Here is a 19,343-nt window from a genome sequence, read left to right as displayed (position 1 = left end):
TGCAACACACACACACACGCACACGCACACGCACACACACACACACACACACTTTCTTGTTCTGGAAAATGCAGATTGGCAAGTATAACTTTCCAAAGGTTGAACACATCAAATTGCCTAATCAATCCAGGCATTTGTATCCTTATGGTCTATCTGACTGAGGATACAAAGGAAGACCTAGACATTGCAACATCTTAATTATTCTGCCAAACTGCTACGAAATACTGTACCTCATTTTGTTTGCCCACCTGATGGGACTCCTGCAGCAGGAAGACAAGCTCGGTGCGCACCGATGCTAGACCGCCACCACGAGCGCCATGTAGATTGCAATAACTTAAGAGCATGCGGAGCAATGGTTGGTTTTGCTTGAGCCAGCAACGACGTCCCCGCAATTTGATACCTGCCTCTTCATCACCACCCTGTGCCAGCAACGACAATGGTGCCAGTGTGGATGCACCACAGATTTGTTTTTGAGTGCTAGTTGGAAGTAGTTGATGCCTACAAATGGAGGAAATAGCTGCCACTTCCCGTTCTAGCCAGTGATGGAGCTGGAAACGCAGTTTTCCACCTTCTACACCAAAGCCAGTTGCCAGTGTCCGAAGTTCGGTCATCAAAATCTGTGAAAGGTCGGGTCATGTTAATGTATGGTGACGGCGCAAAGATCGAAGCAAGTTTGATGAAAATCTATGCATGAAGTACATCTGAGAAGCTGATAAATTACTTCATAATCAACCTAACACATTCCACTGAGCAGTTTCACAGAGTTTGAATAAGAAAGCAGTTAGGTATCTTACATAATATGGATTCCTGTTCCTCAAAGAAGAAGAAAATAAATCAGCTTCTGTTAGTAGATAAATTTTCATAATTTTCAGATAAATATAGAAAGATTCAGATAAATAAATCAGCATAAATTTTGTTTTGCACAAACACTTCTGTTTTTGTCAGTCACCAAATAAAAAAAGAGTGCCTCTTGAGTACCAGCTTGAGGTGGAGTATCTTTGTTAGCAAATTATCAAGAACATCTAATCAAGATAGCAGCAATAAAAATTAATTTGAGAAATGTTTTGCAAATTATGTCACCATTTCAGCTGATGTGAAGTGACTATCCTTTACCCGCTCATTGGTACGGATGTCCTCCACCCACAAAAATGACTGAGCATTTGGGTTTCAAAAGAACAGAGACAATTTTTTCAAGGGATTTCAACATGCAACAAGATTACCAGCTATAATTTTAAAGACATTGTAGGATGGCAATAAAGTCTCAATTGGCCCATTGGTCATATTTTGATTAATCTTGAATCACCTGAGGTTTTGAGGTTTAGTCACTTGGTTTAAAGGTAAATTCACACAACTCATTGTTCTCACTGTCATACATTTTTAATGCGACTCATTGGAATTGACACAATCTGTCAACTTCTCGACCCAGATCTCAACCAACGGGACTCCATCTCTTTAGGATCTGATTTTGACCAATTTCCCTGAAAATATTTGCTGTTCTCCCTCTGCTCCAATCGGTTCATCTGACCACATGCTTGTCAAAGTGGACATCTCTCTGGCTGTAAATAGAGAACCACCTCAGTGGCAGATTCTGGCATTTCACTCAGGCCGACTGGCAAGGACTTCAATCAGCCATCAAACTTCTAGATTGGTCTCCCATCTCTACTTTCTTTGACATCAACTCCCCCTGGGAATTCTTTCAAAGAAATTTGCTCTCTCATGCACAGATTTATCCCATCTCATCTTCAGTTGTCATACCCTACCCCCCCTCCCCCATGGTACAGTGAAGCTTGCGGCAAGGCAGTTGTCCTGAAACAACTTGCCTTCGCCTCATGGAAGGCAAATCCAACTGAAGGCAATCTCAGTTCCTTCCACAAAGCTTGTAACAAGTGTGTGTCTACCCTCAGGAGAGCCAGAAAACAACATCTTTCTCATCTCAAGTCTAAACTCTCAAACCTCTCTCCCTCCTCCAAATCCTGGTGGTGTCTAGTTAAGTCTGTTTCTGGTGTATGTTTCTCCTCCCTTACCAAAAACGGCCATACAGCTGACACTGCACGTGAAATGGCTGAATGCCTAAACGCCATGTTTGCTTCTAAATCTTGTCTCAAACCCATCGCTTTCTTTACCCACCTTACCCAGTGGCACCCAGCTGTTCTTGGACTCTGTGTTCTTTTCTCCCGACAAGGTTGAGAGCTTGCTGTCAAACCGCAACTCTGATTCTGCAACCGGTCCAGATGACATCCACCCATGTCTCCTAAAAACCTGCTCTGATGCTCTTACTCACCCTCTCTGTACTTTATTCACCTCTCATTTGCTCAAGGTCATCTGCCATCTGCAGGGAAATCGGCTAACATTACTGCTATGCATAAAAAGGTGCAAAAACAGATCCTTGGAACTACAAACCAATCAGCCTTCTCCCAATCATCAGCAAGGTTATGGAATCCATCATCACGTCTGACATTAAATCCTTCCTCTTCTTCAATGGCCTGATTTCCAATCATCAATTTGGATTCAGACCAGGTCACTCTACCCTGGACTTGCTGCTCCTGCTTTCCCAATAGTGGATGGATGTCCTCAATGCCAGATATGAGATCAGAGCTATCTTCAGACATATTGTGTGCTTTCAATATGGTCTGGCAACCCGCCCTGCTCACCAAACTCTCTTCCTATGCTAAACAAAGCAATCTCCACTCATGGTTCAGAGACTTCCTCTCCTGTCACAGTCAACGTGTGGCCCTCATTTGAATTCTCTCATCCCCTTTTCCTGTCCAGGCTGAAGTTCCTCAAGGCAGTGTCCTGGACCCTGTGCTTTTTCTCGTTTTCATAAATGATCTCTCACTCTGGAAAATCCTCTTTATCTCATTGCTGATGACTTCACCCTCTGCCGTCCCATTTGTTATCCCTCAGATTGGCAAGCAGCAGCCTCTTCACTCTGCAGATGTGGATAAAATCAAAAGCTGATCCAACATTTGGAACATGTCTTTCAATCCTTGCAAATCTCACACTCTCACAATGTCTCTCCAAAAGGACCATCTGGAACCCCCCCCCCCCACCCCATCTACTTTCTCAACAATCCTCCTGAAGAAGTCCTTTCATTCAAACCTTTGGGCCTCACTATCTGCCATGATATTTCCTAAAAAAGCCACATTTCCCAGCTGGCTTCCAAAGCCAGTCCTCCGTCGTGCAGTCCTTTCTTGGCACACCTGAGCTTCTGACCATGAACAAAGCTTTCATCTGCAGCCTGATGGAGTACTGCTCTCCCCTCTGGGCTGGTACGCCTACCTCTCACCTTTCTTGGCTTCATGCTGTGGAAACCAAGGCATTTAGGATCATTTGTATCTCCCGTGATGAGGCTGAGTCTTTCACAGGCAGGTCTCGGTCTGTCTGTCTCTGTTTCTGTCTCTGTCTCTGTCTCTGTCTCTGTCTCTGTCTCTGTCTCTGTCTCTGTCTCTGTCTCTGTCTCTGTCTCTGCCTCTGCCTCTGCCTCTGTCTCTGCCTCTGTCTCTGCCTCTGCCTCTGCCTCTGTCTCTGCCTCTGTCTCTGCCTCTGTCTCTGCCTCTGTCTCTGCCTCTGTCTCTGCCTCTGTCTCTGCCTCTGCCTCTGCCTCTGTCTCTGTCTCTGTCTCTGTGTCTGTGTCTGTGTCTGTGTCTGTGTCTGTGTCTGTGTCTGTGTCTGTGTCTGTGTCTGTGTCTGTGTCTGTGTCTGTGTCTGTGTCTGTGTCTGTGTCTGTGTCTGTGTCTGTCTGTCTGTCTGTCTGTCTGTCTGTCTGTCTCTCTGTCTCTCTGTCTCTCTGTCCCTCTGTCTCTCTTTCTGTCTCTCTCTCTCTCTCTCTCTCTCTCCACAGGCAGGTTCTCTCTCTATCACTCTCTCTCTTTCTCTCTCCACAGGCAGGTTCTCTCTCTCTATCACTCTCTCCCTCTCTCTCTCTTTCTCTCTCTCTCCCCCCACAGGCAGGTCTGTCTCTCTCCACAGGCAGGTTCTCTCTCTCTCTATCACTCACTCTCTCTCTCCACAGGCAGGTTCTCTCTTTCTATCACTCTCTCTCTCTCTCCACAGGCAGGTCTGTGTTCTTTGTCTTCCACCATCTCCTCTCCGGCCTTGCACCCCCCTCCCCCCGCTCTGTCTGCTATCTGTCGCATCCATATTTCCGCAGGGCACTCAAGGTCCGCCAGCATCCCCCTTCTGGTAAAACAACCAAAATCAAGAATCACTGCTCACCTTCATTCCTCTTTTTTTCCCCTATCTTTGGAACAAACTCCCACACTCTTCTCTCCAGGTCTTCAAAACAGCTGTTCACCACCATCTCTCATCTTCCCCCATCCAAAACCATGAACTTTTCTACCCCTGTTAATCCACCCCAAACCTACCTCTTTCAAATGTTCTGCTTTCCTTGCTGAAAGTCCCTGTAGTGTTCATCTTGTTTACCCAATGTTCCCCACCCCATCGCTATCCCTTCCAGACATCTCCTCATGTCTCTGTTCCCCACTGTTTTGTGCTTCCCTCTCCCACTGCTCTTGTCTCCTGCTCCCCTTGATATACATTCTATGTGTTAGCTCTTATACGAGCCTTGATATTGTATATTAAAAAATAAAATAAAATGCTTTTCAGAAAAGTACATTCGTGCTCCCATTTATCACTCTACCTTTAGACATGCTCGGAACTTCAGCTGCTGAGCAATCGAGTCAGGTTTCTCGTCCACGTGCTCCACTCCTGTTGAAGCTAGTGAGACGGATGGCTCAGGAGAGCAACCCGCGCTCCTTTTGGCCTCTTCGTTTGACTCATTTTCACAACCCCATTCAAGCTCAAGAAATGGCTCTGGAATTAACTGGATTATTGGCACACTCCAGTTGAGGTTTTCAGCTTTGTCTTTAGCACTGGAAGCTAATGGTGAGAGCTGTTCTACCGGCCCCCCAGTCTTATCTATTATCTCTGCCTCTTTGCTTCGCTCAGCAGTGAGGGTTTGCTCAAGTGGGGGCATCTTGGTGAGAACTTCCAATGCCAACATGGGACATCCCACTTTGAAATGAGCATTGGCGGTTGTGAAGAAAAGGCGGCGTTCAACGAGGTTTATGCAGTTGAACTGGGCAGTGTGAGACAGGGGTAAAGTCCCTGGTGTTACGGCCAAGCCTCCAACCTTACCAGGAGCTCCTGGGGCATCTAATCGCTGTGACTGCAGTTGTGTGTAATGACGTCGGAGGAGCAGTGGGTGAGTGCGAAGGTAGTTATAGAAACTGAAGACAACAGGGTTAGCATCTGCAAAGGCAAAGAGTGAAAAAAAAACAGGAGGTGTGTTTCTCTCTGCAAATATTAAACTTAAAAGAATGAGGTGAGATTTTCCAACGATTCAAACTTAATTTTAGGGCAATAACAAAGGTTCACAGGGAGTTTGTACATACATTGCAGGCAAGAAAAATTCATGAACACATTTTCAAAAACAGCTGAATAAGTCATAGGTTGGGAATACAGTGCAAAGCAAGCCTTGAATCACCAATTCAATGGTCACAAAGTACATACTAAGGCTCAATTAACACAGTACAGGGCAACCCATGGGTATTAAATACTAGCCGAAACCCCGTCACGGATGGATTCCGTTCCATGAGCCCAATATGACAACCAGTGGCGGCTCTTGTAAGAGCCGGATCCCAGTCGATGTATTCCATGGCCTTACCTAATGAGGCCTACAAAACGTCCTTGTACACATTTTTGGTGTACACTACTCCTTGTGAAGAAGTCCCCTGATTTGTGCACGTGTCTACTTTGACGTACACCGTGTCAAAACTTCTCAGGTCACAGTACCGAGAAAAACGTGACGTGACCTCTAGGAGGAGCACAAAATTGGTCCTTCAGTATTAATATATAGATGCTTCAGAGTTGAAGGTTGACTATTGCCACTATGTGCGATGCACTCTTACAGGTACGAAGTTTCTTTCAGTCCAGGTCACAGTACTGAGAAAAACATGACGTAATCGCTAAGAAGAGCACAAAATTGGTCCTTCAGTATTAATATATAGTCGAGCATAACCCGCGCTCTGCGCGACATGTTGGGGTGGGTGTGTTTGAGAAAGGAACTGATGCAGAGTATCAGTAGTAATTTTACGTTAATGCAGTAAGTGGAATACGATTTCACTGTTTCAGAACCATTTTATTTACTTTTTTTGTACTATGCACCTCATATGGTCTTTGAGATAATGTAAGCCGAATATCACGTTACTCGAGCGCAGAACAAAGTCGAAGATAGCGCGACACGAAACCACAAACTCGGAAATAATATATAAGACGCCTTGTTAATCGGGCATCACCATGCAACTTAACCTTAGGTCCTCAACAGTCACTTAATCGGTGGAACGTTTCTCCACTTGGGCCCTTACATCTAAAGGTGATGGATCCGACCATCAAGCATTTTAACCCGTCGAACCAAGCAGTTTGAGGGCTGTGAATCAAGCTGGAAGCATTTCTCTTCATTCTTCATGTAAAATGGTTCCACCAAGTTTGTTCTCTTCCACAAAATCATCACATTCATACCACATTACGACCACACGTGAGGGAACTTTTATTCTTCAAACAACAGCTTGTGTATTTGGCAGTGAGTATCAATGATGGGAATGCATATACATTTTAATTGGACAGAGAACACCCACCTTGTTCTTCACCATCTTTTTCCAACAACGTTTCTAATGCACGGGAATAATCTTTTACAACCCAGTACGCTATACTGCGCAGGAAAGGGTCAGGGTGTCTTCGTGGCTCACCGAGCCATTCACCATGGTCACTGTTGCTTGTGGTCTCAGAAAGGTGGTGACCAAGCACACGGCGCTCCAGGATTGAGTAAAACATGCGTGAAGAGTCAAACTCGCTCTCATACAGGCGTGTGACAACGAGAGCAAGCTGGAGGTCATCAAGTCGCTCAAGACACACCTGTTAGGTAGGGGATATACAAAATATTGCCTTCGTGTTGTGTTGTTTATTCGTACATTTAGTAGGCATACCAGTTCAGTGCTCTGCGAAGTGATGGGAAAGAGACTGTTAAAAGGGAAGTGTAAATGAGATGAATTAGTGGAATTGTTTCATTGATTGGGAGACCATAACCTCAATTGTATGGCGCAGAGATCCAGCAAGAAGGAAGAAGGCAGCTGCCTGGTGATAACGCTGTCGACCGAGCAGAGAGAATGCATTCTTCATGGCAGCTCGACGCCAGCGCTCCTCCGAAAAATTATGACGAAAGAACTCGGTCAACCGAATATCCCCAACAGATCTGCAGAGCAGTTGCTTACTTTGCCTTTTTGCTGCAGGATATGTATTATCACACCCCAAACATTCAAAATTGTTCATGGAAGTTTTTAAAAGTTTGCACAGAGGAGGATAAATTCTGCCACAATCTTTCCATTCCCAATAGCTTTCCCATTCTACTTTCACGTTCCACTGTCTGACTCTCAATGTACCACTCCAATAATAGACTCCAGTACAGTATGCTAGCTCTTCACCATGTAGGTGGGCTGGCAGGTTAGCCTAGAGGTATGTGGATTCGCATCTGAGCTGTCTAGCCTGGGTTTGAATCTCGGCCCAGCTATAAATGGTCATCTTGGTGTTTTGCATGCAACGCGATTCATCACTGTGTGCATCGTCCATAAAATGGATATGAAACTGGGCCTCCCATCTGCCAGCAGTTGGCAGACGTGAAATATCCCACAGTGTCCTTGGTGAAGAGAACACGAGCTATCGCCGGCACCCTGAACAATTTACAAATTCCTGCTTTAAACTACAGAAGGCACTGTGACATCAGTGACACAGGCATGCCCCTGCAAGAGCATGCTACATTCCAACAACGATGACAAACATGTGAGCTTTATATCAATTAAGGTAGAAATTAGGTTCACCTCTTCATCTCACTGATAAACCTTCAATCACGTATCATCTCGCTCTTATGTAAGATTGAGTGTGTGTACAAAACATTCTCACATTGTGTCACAGACCTAAATAGCCCCCAAATGACGCCTTTCTTCTTGAGTGCAAGATAGAACAGCACCGCGTCCAATGGGTTGCCCTGCTGCTGAAATGCCGCCTTGGCCACCTTTACACACACAAAACGTCAGATCAAGAACCAAGTGAAAAAAATCTTTTGTTTTGATGTTCACAATTCTTTTTTTTGCCACAGCAACATCGATTTATAAAACTTTGAAACCTTATTCATACGTACATGCGAGAGATTCTCAAAAAAAATAATGCCTCCTGTTTTATTAACTGATCATTATATTTGGCTGCAAAACAACTTTTACACAGATATGCTTACAGATTATATAACCGAGTCATCTTTACCTCTGCCACCGAAGGTGGATGGAGGTTATGTTTACACCTCTGTTTATCTGTTTGCATGATGTCCCAAAAAGTTATGGACAGATTCAGACAAAACTTGGTGGACAGGTTGGGTGTGTAACAAGGACGAATCGATTCGATTTTGGGGAAGAACCGGATCCGGAAACTGTAATATTTTTTTAACTTTATAAGTGATTCTTCACGATTGATAAACAGGGCCACAAACAATCTCTAGCATGATATCTCAAAAAGTTGTGGACGAGTTTTGACAAAACTAGGTCGACGAGTGGGTTAGGTGACTAGAACAAGTCGATTGGATTTTAGATTAGGTTCGGAGCCAGATCCGGCCTATCCGTGGGATACAAAACGTAAACTGTTCAGCCTGGCAGAGGTATGTGCTCTACTGAGTGCTGTTCTAGCTCAACAAAGGTCCGTTGCTCGCTGTGAAGTATTTTTTTTTATTTATTTCCTGGAGAGGTGGTGTTAATTTCCAAATTACCCTCTGAGGTATGTTCTTTATAATGGCCAAGCATACCATTATTCATTTCAAATTAAATTTGACATCAACACAAAATTAAAGATTTAGCCAGATGCATTTGTCGAAGCATCATTTATGATTTCCTTCCACACGTGTATCAACAAAATGGAAGATTCCAAATGCTAATTCCTTTATGCCAGCATGAATATACCGATGCAGGTTGCTCAGTCAGTTTCTGAATGAACTCTAATGGAACCTCAAAGTAAATTAATTTTGGGGAAATTGTATCATTATTATAAGGTTGGGATTGCACCTTTTCAATGCACCTCCGCAGGGTGGAATCACTACGGACCCACCAACCGACTCCGACAGACTTGAGGTCAGACCAGAAGGGACCTTCTCCGGCATGCAATTGGGGCAATGATGCAAGCAACTCATCCTCTGCCTCTGAGTGGAAGGCCCAGGCAAAGTAGCTTGTGGCTAGACCTGGTGAGAATAGCGGTTAGTTTAACAAAAGGCATTCGGCAAACCTGCCCAGACAGTTTAAGGTACAATCGTGCATTTTATTTCCATTTGCCTGTGTCATTCATGCAACATCATGCACACTTAACATTATCGGAAACATAGCACACAAGGTTGTGGCTCAATTTGCAATGTGGCACATCAGTGAGGTTCAAAATTCACATATTCGGAATTGCTTTACCTCTTTCTCTCAATGATCATAATAAATAGCTGGTTTGGAAACAACGATTTATAGATTGGTTATTGACGATTTTGATAATGGAATACAAAATGGTGAAGTTGATAATCCCACTTCAGGATGCGAAAGCATAAATGGACTGCATTACTCTACAACTGGGAAGCATTACTTTACAATCTCTTGCACAGCTGATTAACTGCGTGCATCATAATTCTCAGGATCACAAGAAATTAACCCTGAGTAATATCCAACAGTGTGTCCATAAGTTAATGTTTATTGAAAGCCACCCCCCCTCCCCATTCCCTGTTTCATGCCCCCCTGGGTATAATCATGGAATGATAGTTGCAGAGTGGTCAGTTCGTGCCTCGTCAGGAAACATGCTTAGAGGGAACTCAGTGCACGCACTGCTGGCAGTAAACTCACACCTGGAAATCTCTATAAGTTATTGATAGAACCTTTGGTATATGCTTGTGGTTGCATGTGAAGCAGCACAAGTGATTTCAGAGGTTCGAGCTACTCAAAAGGTAACCCTGTGAAGCACTATTGCTTCACATAGAACAGGCAGCCTCTGCAGGCACCGCCTAGGAAAGCGTTAGCCTAAAAGCATCATTGAAAGAACAGCAATGAAAGGTCGAATCACTCCAGAACAAAATGAATTCGACATAATTTGACGTTGTGACATTGACCGATATGCCTCTGCCCACATTATTAGATCATTACACCTACTTGTACCAAGTTTAATTGAAATCCCTTCAGCTATTTTCAAGTATCACATTCAAACCTGACATGACCTCTGACCTTTGACCTATTGATGCTGAAATATAACCAGTTCATCTTTACATCATAATATATACTTACAGTATACCAAGTTTGGTTAAAATCCCATTACTGGTTCACAAGTTAGCGTGGTACCAGATTTTAAAAAATCTAACGGGACTTCTGACCTTTTACCTCTTGAACCCATGACCTAATCAGTTCATTTTACATGATTATACATACTTGTACAAACTTTAACTTGAATCCCTTGAGCTGTTCTTAAGTTATCACAGTAACAAAAACCTATCACAGACACATGGACGGACTGATGGACAACCTGAAAGCACAATGCATCTGGTGACATCAGTAGAGGCATAATAAATGGAACTCGTGCTTGGGGACCAACACCTTAACTAGTGAACACTATCAATTAATTCCTTCACTTATGTCATTCAACCAATAGCTTGCACTTGTGGCCAAGTGGTGAGAATACTGGAGTGGCATCCCAAACTCTGTTGGTTCAAATACAGTACTGTTAAGTGTTTTGGTTCTATTCTTATATGAAGCAAATAAGTCTCAGCAGAATTACCATACTATATCTCGACTGGATATGTCTATTCCAAACACAGCAATCTCATTAAAAATCTTCAACCGGAGTGAGTAATCTGCCTGCTTGACCCAGAATGGTCTACATGGAACGACAATCAGCATTGTATGGTTGTATACTCTTAATATATACCACCTGAGCAAATTGGATTGGGCAACAAAATGCTACCTGTAAAAAGGAAGTGCCACTCAAAATTGCCCTCACCGAATATAAAAACTCATTCAAAGCATTGTGCAGGAACAGTTTTCTCTCAAGATAGTCTTTCAGGATTGAAAAACAACAAATACTCGGGTGGCACATTAAACAAAATGACAATAATGGGGTGAAGAAGAAACGGATATGGGATATTCAGACATAAAGGGCTTGTGCAATGAGCGATCATGTGGAATGTGGTTGGATACAAGTTTGACCTGGGAGGATGGAATTTTTACTTGGAAGGATGGACAATAATTTTGTCAGAAACTCCAAACAGACATCGAAAGTGAACATTGGTGCCTTGGTGCACCAGGCTTGGGCAGCCGCACTTCACAAATTACTGGATGCAATTTGTATCAAATGTTTATACACAGTCTGTGAGAATCCATGTGTGTGGTTCTTTGGAAGCTGAGTATTTGGATTATGTAAACAGATTAAGGAAACAGAAGTGAAAACCAAGTTTATTTGCATTTTCTTTCCCCAGTGGCAATGCAGAATGAGATGTTGTTGGTCTCGAAACCTTTGCAGACATTTTTAGCTTCTATCCCCTACCCCTCACGATCCCCGAGATAAACCTGGCTTGGGGGTGCAGAACCCAGTACCTTGATGCAGTAGTTGTGTGCGATATACAGGTGGGAGGGAAGTGAGGAGGCAGGTGTGCAAACGGACAGCCAACAGGAAGCGCATGCCACATTCGTCCAGGGTCTCCTTGGCTATGCAGGCAGTCACACACAACAAGATATAAGTGTTACCCATGACGTAAAACAACACACCTGATCTAACGAGCATGTAGCACCTGATTCAAATACTATATCAGTTAAAGAAGTGATCAATGAATGTCTTGTGGATAATCCAGAAAGCACTAACCCAATCCCCTTTGGTCAGCATTGCCCTCTGCCAAGGTGTCAGCCAATCCCAGAAGATACATCTGCTCGAGTCTGCCCAAACCAGGCAAGCTGGCATGTACAAGGTGCGATGACAACACCTGAATGTCAACAGAACAACTTACAATGGCAACAAAAGGACGTAATACATCAACAGAAAAACAACATTAGAGAGTGAAAGCATCACCAACTATTCTCCTCTAGTCCAGTCAAATTAGTATCTTCATCCACCACTAATTGCAAAAGAATCATTTCCACTGCAGTGCATTTCAGTAAGACCCCCTAATCATCATACTAAAAGTCCTAAAAAAAATCCGAGCATGGGAAAGTAGTGTAATTTGCATAATATGAAAATTAGCTTCCGCCAATAGAGAAAATTCATATTTTTGCTATAACTTTATATCAAAGTACCCAATTGAAGCAAATCAAGTGTTCAACCCCATGTTTTCAAGGTCAATGAACATCGGCACATTTGCAACTTAATATATTGAATATTATTTGCATATTATGCAAATTAGTTTCAGGAATTAGAGAAATTTCTAATTTTCACTATTATTTTCCATATAAGGAACAAGTGTCCAAACCCATATTATGAATATAATTTGCATAAAATATGCATATTAGCTTTTAGCAATTAGAGAAAATCAAAAATATCAGATAACTTTGCATCCATGTACCTGATACAAACAATAAAGTCATATAAAAGCAAGTATGAAAAATTAACCAAAGCAGCAACAAGCAATACCTGAAATACTTAAAATGGTGACATCCAATCAAGATGATAAGATACATTTAACACAGGTTTTCACTGCTAATCGGTAATGTGGTTAGTGTTCTTCATTAATTTTCAGGTAACATATCAATCAGTATCACTGCTATCATCGATCTCCACCAGAGATAAATTAGCGCAACTTACACCTTTACACACCCCACACATCCATCTACAGTCAAAGGGAATACACTTGCAGGTGCATCTGCTGGTGCTACACCCGGTCTTGCAGTTACACCTGAATATCTTGGTCAACTTCTCTGGTGCAGCGGGGAGATGTGTCTGCATCATACCTGACCATGCTGGCCTCTTAGGACGAAGGACAAATGCCACTTCCCACAGAAGATCGATGTGATACGTTGGATCGTGCACTTCCATTGCCTGCAGTTCTTTGTATGTCAATGGATTACGTCCTGTGTGCTGAGATTTGAACGTTTTGATGTTGATCCTTCCCACTTTATGATGTCATCTGTTGTCACTGATACTCTAGGTACAGGTTTACTAAGCAGCTTTCCTGGTGTGAAAGTGGAAATAATCCCCATTCCATGGAATGTTCCAAAGCCATCAAGAGTTCTTATATTGTGATCAACATTATCACCAACATGCTGAATGAACTCTCCAGATCCAGGATCAGGCAACTCTGCTCCTTGTGTAAGAGCGGCACTTTTCTCGAACTTCCGCACTTCAGAATAGGAACAACTGAAGCCGTGTTTATGAAGAGTATCTACGATGAACCGTGATGAAAACTGATGATGCATTTCAGTTGCGAGTCTAAATTGCAATGGGGTTAGAATGACTCTTGGCCTTGTTGCTTGCATTATAGCTTGTCCAAATGATGCTACCTTCAGATCAGTGTTTTTGCCAACGAATAAACCTTGCAACAACATCAGTAGTGAATGTGGAAGGAACTGCACAGCTGCTTTTGTTGATGACTTCTGTTCTCTGGTTGGATATACATCATTAGAAGAGTCAACTGCCTTTATGTCACTCTTGATAAGCTTGGCAACTGTGTTTATCATTCGTATTTTCTCAATATTGGGGTCCTCTTTCTTCTGTTCCTTGTAAAAGTCATGGAGAATATTTGCTGCTGTTCGTCTAAAAGTTACAACATTTGGCTTCCCATTCAGCTCGGTTATTATGATATTGTCACCAAAATGTTCCATTACATGAGTTTACTCTTCATATGTGTAAAGCCATAAGCTGCAACCTCTGAACCCAAAAGACCCGTCTCCATTTTCTCAATCAAGTCTGTTATTGTAATCTATTCATCATCATTTTCCTCCAGGTACTTTGCAACCAACAGGAATGCTTCATATCTTTCTGCTTCTTTGGGTCTGCCAAGCCTTTGTTTCTTTGCAATACTACCTAGTCCAGAGGAATGTTGCTGTGGAACCTGCTTCCCAGTCCTGAAGTTGACATTACAGCTTTGATGGTAAACTGCATCGACTGCGATTATGTCATGAGCATATGCAATTCTGCCTGAAACTAACGTAGACCATTTATCTTTCCTTTGTGCACATGAATACAAGACAATATTTTGGAATGATGTGGTTTTTACATGATAGACATCCATGCCATCATGCTTTTTCTCATTGTAAGTAGCTGGTTCACCGCAAAAAAAACAGTGCTTGTCCAAACTGAACGTTGGCGGTTCTGAACGAAGGATACACGGTGAGGGCTGATCTTGTTCAGTTACTTTTTCCTGTGCCTTTGCAATCATTTGTGGATGAGTGAAAACCCGTCGGCATTCTGTGTGTACTCGCTGACCTTTATGAGTTCTTATACTACTTCCTTACTGCTCACTGGCCCTGTTGATACTCTCGCTCCCCTTTTCTCATAGGATTGCAGTATCCTGACAATCTTCTAAACTCTTCTCGCAGAAAACACACTCAGCCATAGCTATCTGTAATTCCTGAAATAACAGAGCAGAAACAATACAAGTTAGGGTGAGGGTTACGGTTCAATCGGATACAGTACTTAGATGCAAAGTTAGAGTGAAAATATGAATTTTCTCTTATGACAGAAGCGAATTTGCATAATATGTAAATTATATTCAAAAATATTAATTTGCGAAAGTGTCTATCATGTTCACTGACCTTCAAAACATGGATTTGGACTCTTGATTTGCTTCAATTGGGTACTTAGATGCAAAGTTATAGTGAAAATATGAATTTTCTCTTATGGCGGAAGCTAATTTTCATATTTTGTAAATTACACTACATTCCCATGCTAGGATTTTTTTAGGACTTTTAGTATGGTGATTCGGGGGTCTTACTAAAATGCAATGCAGTGGAAACAATTCTTTTGCAATTAGTGGTGGGTTACCCCCTCAAATTTGCTACATTGACTGGACTACTCCTGAAGTAAGGTACTTTCCCTTCTGGGAGCTTCAGCGTTTGCATTGTTGCCACCTTTCTGTCATTGGCTCTCATTTTCAGCTTTTTTATATCCACCTTGATCTTTCATCCAATTTAGTAACATCATTCTGTCTTGATCTCTGCTTCTTTCCTTTGATCACTTATTTCAGCAATCCATATTTTCACAAGATGTGACCAAGCCAGTTTACCTGTCTCTTCCTAATCATCTCAATCAAACACCTCCTCCCACACACCAACTCAATAACCTTTCTCTTGTGCTCAATCCATCCATTCCTTCCCACCCTTTGCCACACTCATATTTTGAAAATGAACAGTTTCTTCATATCTTCCTTTCTCAATGTCTACATCTCAGACCCATTCACAACCACACTCCAAATGAGGCATTTATTGAACCTCTTTCTCAGCTGTTTGAAAAAGCTCTTTCCTGCCAGCTCTTTTATTTTGTTAAAAGCTTTGTTTGTTATGGCTGTCGTTCTCTTCATGATCTCTTTATGACCTTTATCAACCTCAATCTCCAAGCTACGCAAGTAATGAAACCCTCTGACCTGTTGCAGTTCATGTCCATTGATGTTGATGCTCCAGCTTTTACTGGTGTATATATATATATATATATATATATATATATATATATATATATATATATATATATATATATATATATATATATATATATATATGTATCAGCTTACCTCCAACCTTTATTCTGGAATCAAGATATTCCAAAGCTTCTTTCACTTGTGGCTCTACACACAAGTTGAAGAGGATTGGTGTCAAGGAACAACTTTCACTCTGACTCTTTACCAGCAACTCTCTTCACGACTGACTAATGTCAATACAGACTACTCACCAACCTTCTATATCCAGTCAACACCAAACTTCTGTTGCACTTCAATCAATTTGGTCCAACTCACACGATTGAAAGCATTCTCAATATCCACAAAACAAACCATCATTTTGTTTCCGTATTTTATGCTCCGCTCACTCAAAACTTTATTCCTGCGATTGCCTATCTTGTACCACCCTGGTCTTTACCGATATAACTTGCAGTGCTCGCCTTTGCAGCAATTGTTTTGGTCAAGCTCTTCACCATAATCTTTAATGCATGAAAGATAAACCTTATCGACCTGAAACCACTGCATTCAGTGACAATTGGTATCTGTTTGATTGGAATCATAACTATTTTCACAAAAGATCATCTGGGCATACTCAATTTTGAATATTATCTGATGGGAAGTGCCAATTGCCTTGGGTAAATTCATCGGGAACTATAACTAACTATAATGCCTGGGTAATGTCGATCCAAGTCATTCCTTGAAAAATCAGAGAAGCTCAGTCTACAAGGCCTTTGTCCATGGCTTGGTGGAGTACGTACTGCTCTCCGCTATGGGCTGGTATTCCAGAATCACATTTCTCTCTCCTGGATTCTGTGGAACCTAAAGCTCTCAACATTATTAGAATTTCCCGTGATGAGGCCGAAGCACAAAGTCTGTTGCTTTCACATCACAGGCAGACAAGTGGTCTTTGTATTTTACTGCCTCTTCTCCAACATTGTTCCCTCTGCTCTCTGTCCTCTAACCCTCCCCAGTAACTCCAGAACGCATGCCCCCTTCGAGTTAACCTTCTAAAATCCAGGCTGAATGCACACCTCAACTCCTTTCTTCCTCATTTATGCCATCTTTGGCACCACCTTCCAAATGCCATTCTTTCCCACTCTTCCTTCCCTTCAGGGGTTAAAGTAGGCAGTGCGTTGTCACCCCGTGTCATTCCCCAGTTTGATCGCATTTTCGACAAAGGTCTCACCGCCTACCGTAGGCAAGTGCTCTCACCTCTTCCCTGATGTCCTTCAACCCTCTTCCTCTTCTCCTTCCCTTTCCCACCCCCAAAAATGTTGAATGACTTGTGCACATTGCCCATATAGTACCTAATAAAGCTCACGAGGTGGTCAAAACGTCAGATCTGAGCTTCACCTGAGGTGACCGTTATAGTTGATGAAGCTTTCACTCTCAAGTGTGAATCCTCCCAACTATGATGAATTTTTTGTGGTTTTCAAGCATTTAAATTTGCTTTTTCTGAATGAATAAAGCAGTTCAAAAATTATTTGAGATCAACCAGACCTTTGTTCATACAAAAAACTCCTCTAAACATTGTTTTGGGTAGTGACATCAGTAGTAGTCAAAGTTTATAGATTCACCTGTCCAAAATTTATGATATGAAGCACCCCCTCAAAAGTGACCACTTTACTCCAAAAGATGTGATCACCATGTCCTTACATTCCAGTAAACTGCAGCTCAGAATGTCCTCACCTGTGCATGTTCGGTTCCAAAATATGTTGGTGGAAATTGGGAAAGGTTGACAACATTTCCAGCATCATTATCCATCCTGGGCCCCTCCATCTCATCCATCTCATCCAGCACAAGTGATGGAGCAATGAGGTCTGCATAGGGGTCTTCAGGATGTGCTAGAGAAGTGGCTTCATTATTACTTTGTTTGGAACTGCGATTTTTTCCACTAGTTGTGGGTGTGGGCGTGCGAGGGGCATCATGGTCAGCAGCAAGTAGTCCATAGAGTGGGAGTGGAGGCACTGACTCAATCTGAGTGTAGCCATTCCCACCTCCACCAACGCAATTCTCCACACTGCCCAAGACCAAAGGATCTCGTGCAGTGCTGCCGCTGACGCTGATAGTTCGTGTGCGGGATAAGTGATGTCGCAGAATCCTAGCAGGTACATCTTGAGCCCCAGACTCCATGTCACTACTTGCTGGCAATTCTGCGATCTCATTTTCGTTACCCCTGGACAAAACATCAACCTCGCCAGCGATGCACTTCACAAGGTGAGCAAGGATGGCACGGGCACGCCGCACACAACCAAGATCAATTAGATCAAGCAGTTGACTTGGGTGGTACTGAGGTAAAGTTGGTGAAAGAAAGTGAGCGGCTTCAAACAGGCTATAATCTCTACCAAGGCTACTATCCATGGCCGATCCTCCGATGCCTTCGTGGCTCAACATTCGACCGAGCTGCCATTGAGAGTAAATCCGTATTTCGTGCCTCAAGACAACAATTAAGATGCCATCACGAACCCACGAGAGAGCCACAGGATAGACAGGTGACAAGGTTTCAGGTTTAAATGGTGCAACACTGAAAGGCATTGATTGGCTGAGCTCAACACGGCGCATCAACACCCAACATGACCTCTTCCCTTGCCTCACACTACCTCCAAATGGAAGAGCTCCAAAAGTGCTTTCTACTGTGGTACCTTTTCCTGTCGTCATTTCCCATCCAATAAGCTCCTTATCCGCAAATCCCTCCCCTGAAAGGCGACCATAAACCAAGACCTCGTTCCCAAAACCAACAGTGAGAAGGTGAGATCCATCTTCCTTCGAAACCCAGTCTAGCTGTAAGAGTGGAAGCTGTTGATTAGTAAAAAGAGCCCCAAATCCATATTCATTTTTTGATTTTTCAATTCCTTCAACATACATGGTCTCTGAAGAGTCAGGGTGCCCAAGCTTCAGAGTCTGTTCAAGCATCCACTCTGCACCTCCCTTAGATTCGCATTCCAGTATATCCACAAATATCTCACCTCCATAGCTTGCATCCACATCAGATATTACTGCTTCATTCTCATCCTTCATTCCTCTTGCTGGCTTGTAAGCCACAGCAAGGCGCCCGCTGTAGGAGCAGCTCACAGCAACAGGAAGACCTGGCATTGTGATGGTGTTCCCATCTTGTACTTTACCCGAGGTCTCCATTTTAGTGTCTGCCTGAACCATTAGTGGCCACTCAACCCAGTCATAACTTGAAGAAGAGCCGACACAGGAAGAAGACCCATTGGAGGCAGGGCGGCACTGCCACAGGCGCACAAGACCATCAGAGCAGGTTGTGGCAAGAAGGTATGGAGCGACACACACTGGGTAGATGGAGGAAGAACTGAGATGCCCTGGAGAGGAATTACAGCTGATAAATCTCCAATAGATCACTTAGTTCCACAGACACAGCATTTGTTCTTTCACACAGCCATCACTCATTTATTTTGGTGAAACAGGACTGAGTCGAAGAAAATTGCACAAGGAGGCTAATTGGTCCATCATGCTTGTGCTTTATCTACACCCCTTTAAAATAATCTATCAATTGACTTTTCTATCGTATATGAATCCCATTCTTACCCTTGTCTTAATCCTACTTAACATCCACAGCTTTCTATCTATCATATTATTCTCAAGGAAGGCAATATAGCCAGGCAAATGGCACACAATGGCCACTCTTTTAGAG

The 19,343-nt window shown here is 42.9% G+C and overlaps 1 protein-coding gene across 4 annotated transcripts in view; it reads right to left on the bottom strand.

The window, feature by feature from the left end:
* The window catches only part of LOC147026813 (dmX-like protein 2), a 127,135-nt gene that overhangs the window by 41,335 nt on the left and 66,457 nt on the right, over nt 1-19,343 (bottom strand). For all 4 annotated transcript variants that reach the window (XM_085882617.1, XM_085882615.1, XM_085882614.1 and 1 more), the window contains exons 19-27: nt 17,378-19,011; nt 11,911-12,028; nt 11,646-11,756; nt 9,099-9,271; nt 7,968-8,065; nt 7,084-7,249; nt 6,636-6,912; nt 4,640-5,250; nt 249-617 (exon numbers count right to left, since the gene is read on the bottom strand). In XM_085882617.1, coding sequence (XP_085738743.1) covers nt 249-617; nt 4,640-5,250; nt 6,636-6,912; nt 7,084-7,249; nt 7,968-8,065; nt 9,099-9,271; nt 11,646-11,756; nt 11,911-12,028; nt 17,378-19,011 — 3,557 coding nt within the window. The remainder of the gene's footprint in view (nt 1-248; nt 618-4,639; nt 5,251-6,635; nt 6,913-7,083; nt 7,250-7,967; nt 8,066-9,098; nt 9,272-11,645; nt 11,757-11,910; nt 12,029-17,377; nt 19,012-19,343) is intronic.

Source organism: Eptatretus burgeri, chromosome 5 (assembly GCF_056783735.1).
Source record: "Eptatretus burgeri isolate ZD-2024b chromosome 5, Ebu_testis_v1, whole genome shotgun sequence".
In the NCBI taxonomy this organism is placed as follows: Eukaryota; Metazoa; Chordata; class Myxini; order Myxiniformes; family Myxinidae; genus Eptatretus; species Eptatretus burgeri.
The sequence above is the reverse complement of the archived record's forward strand: the minus strand, read 5'-3'. Positions and strand labels throughout refer to the sequence as shown.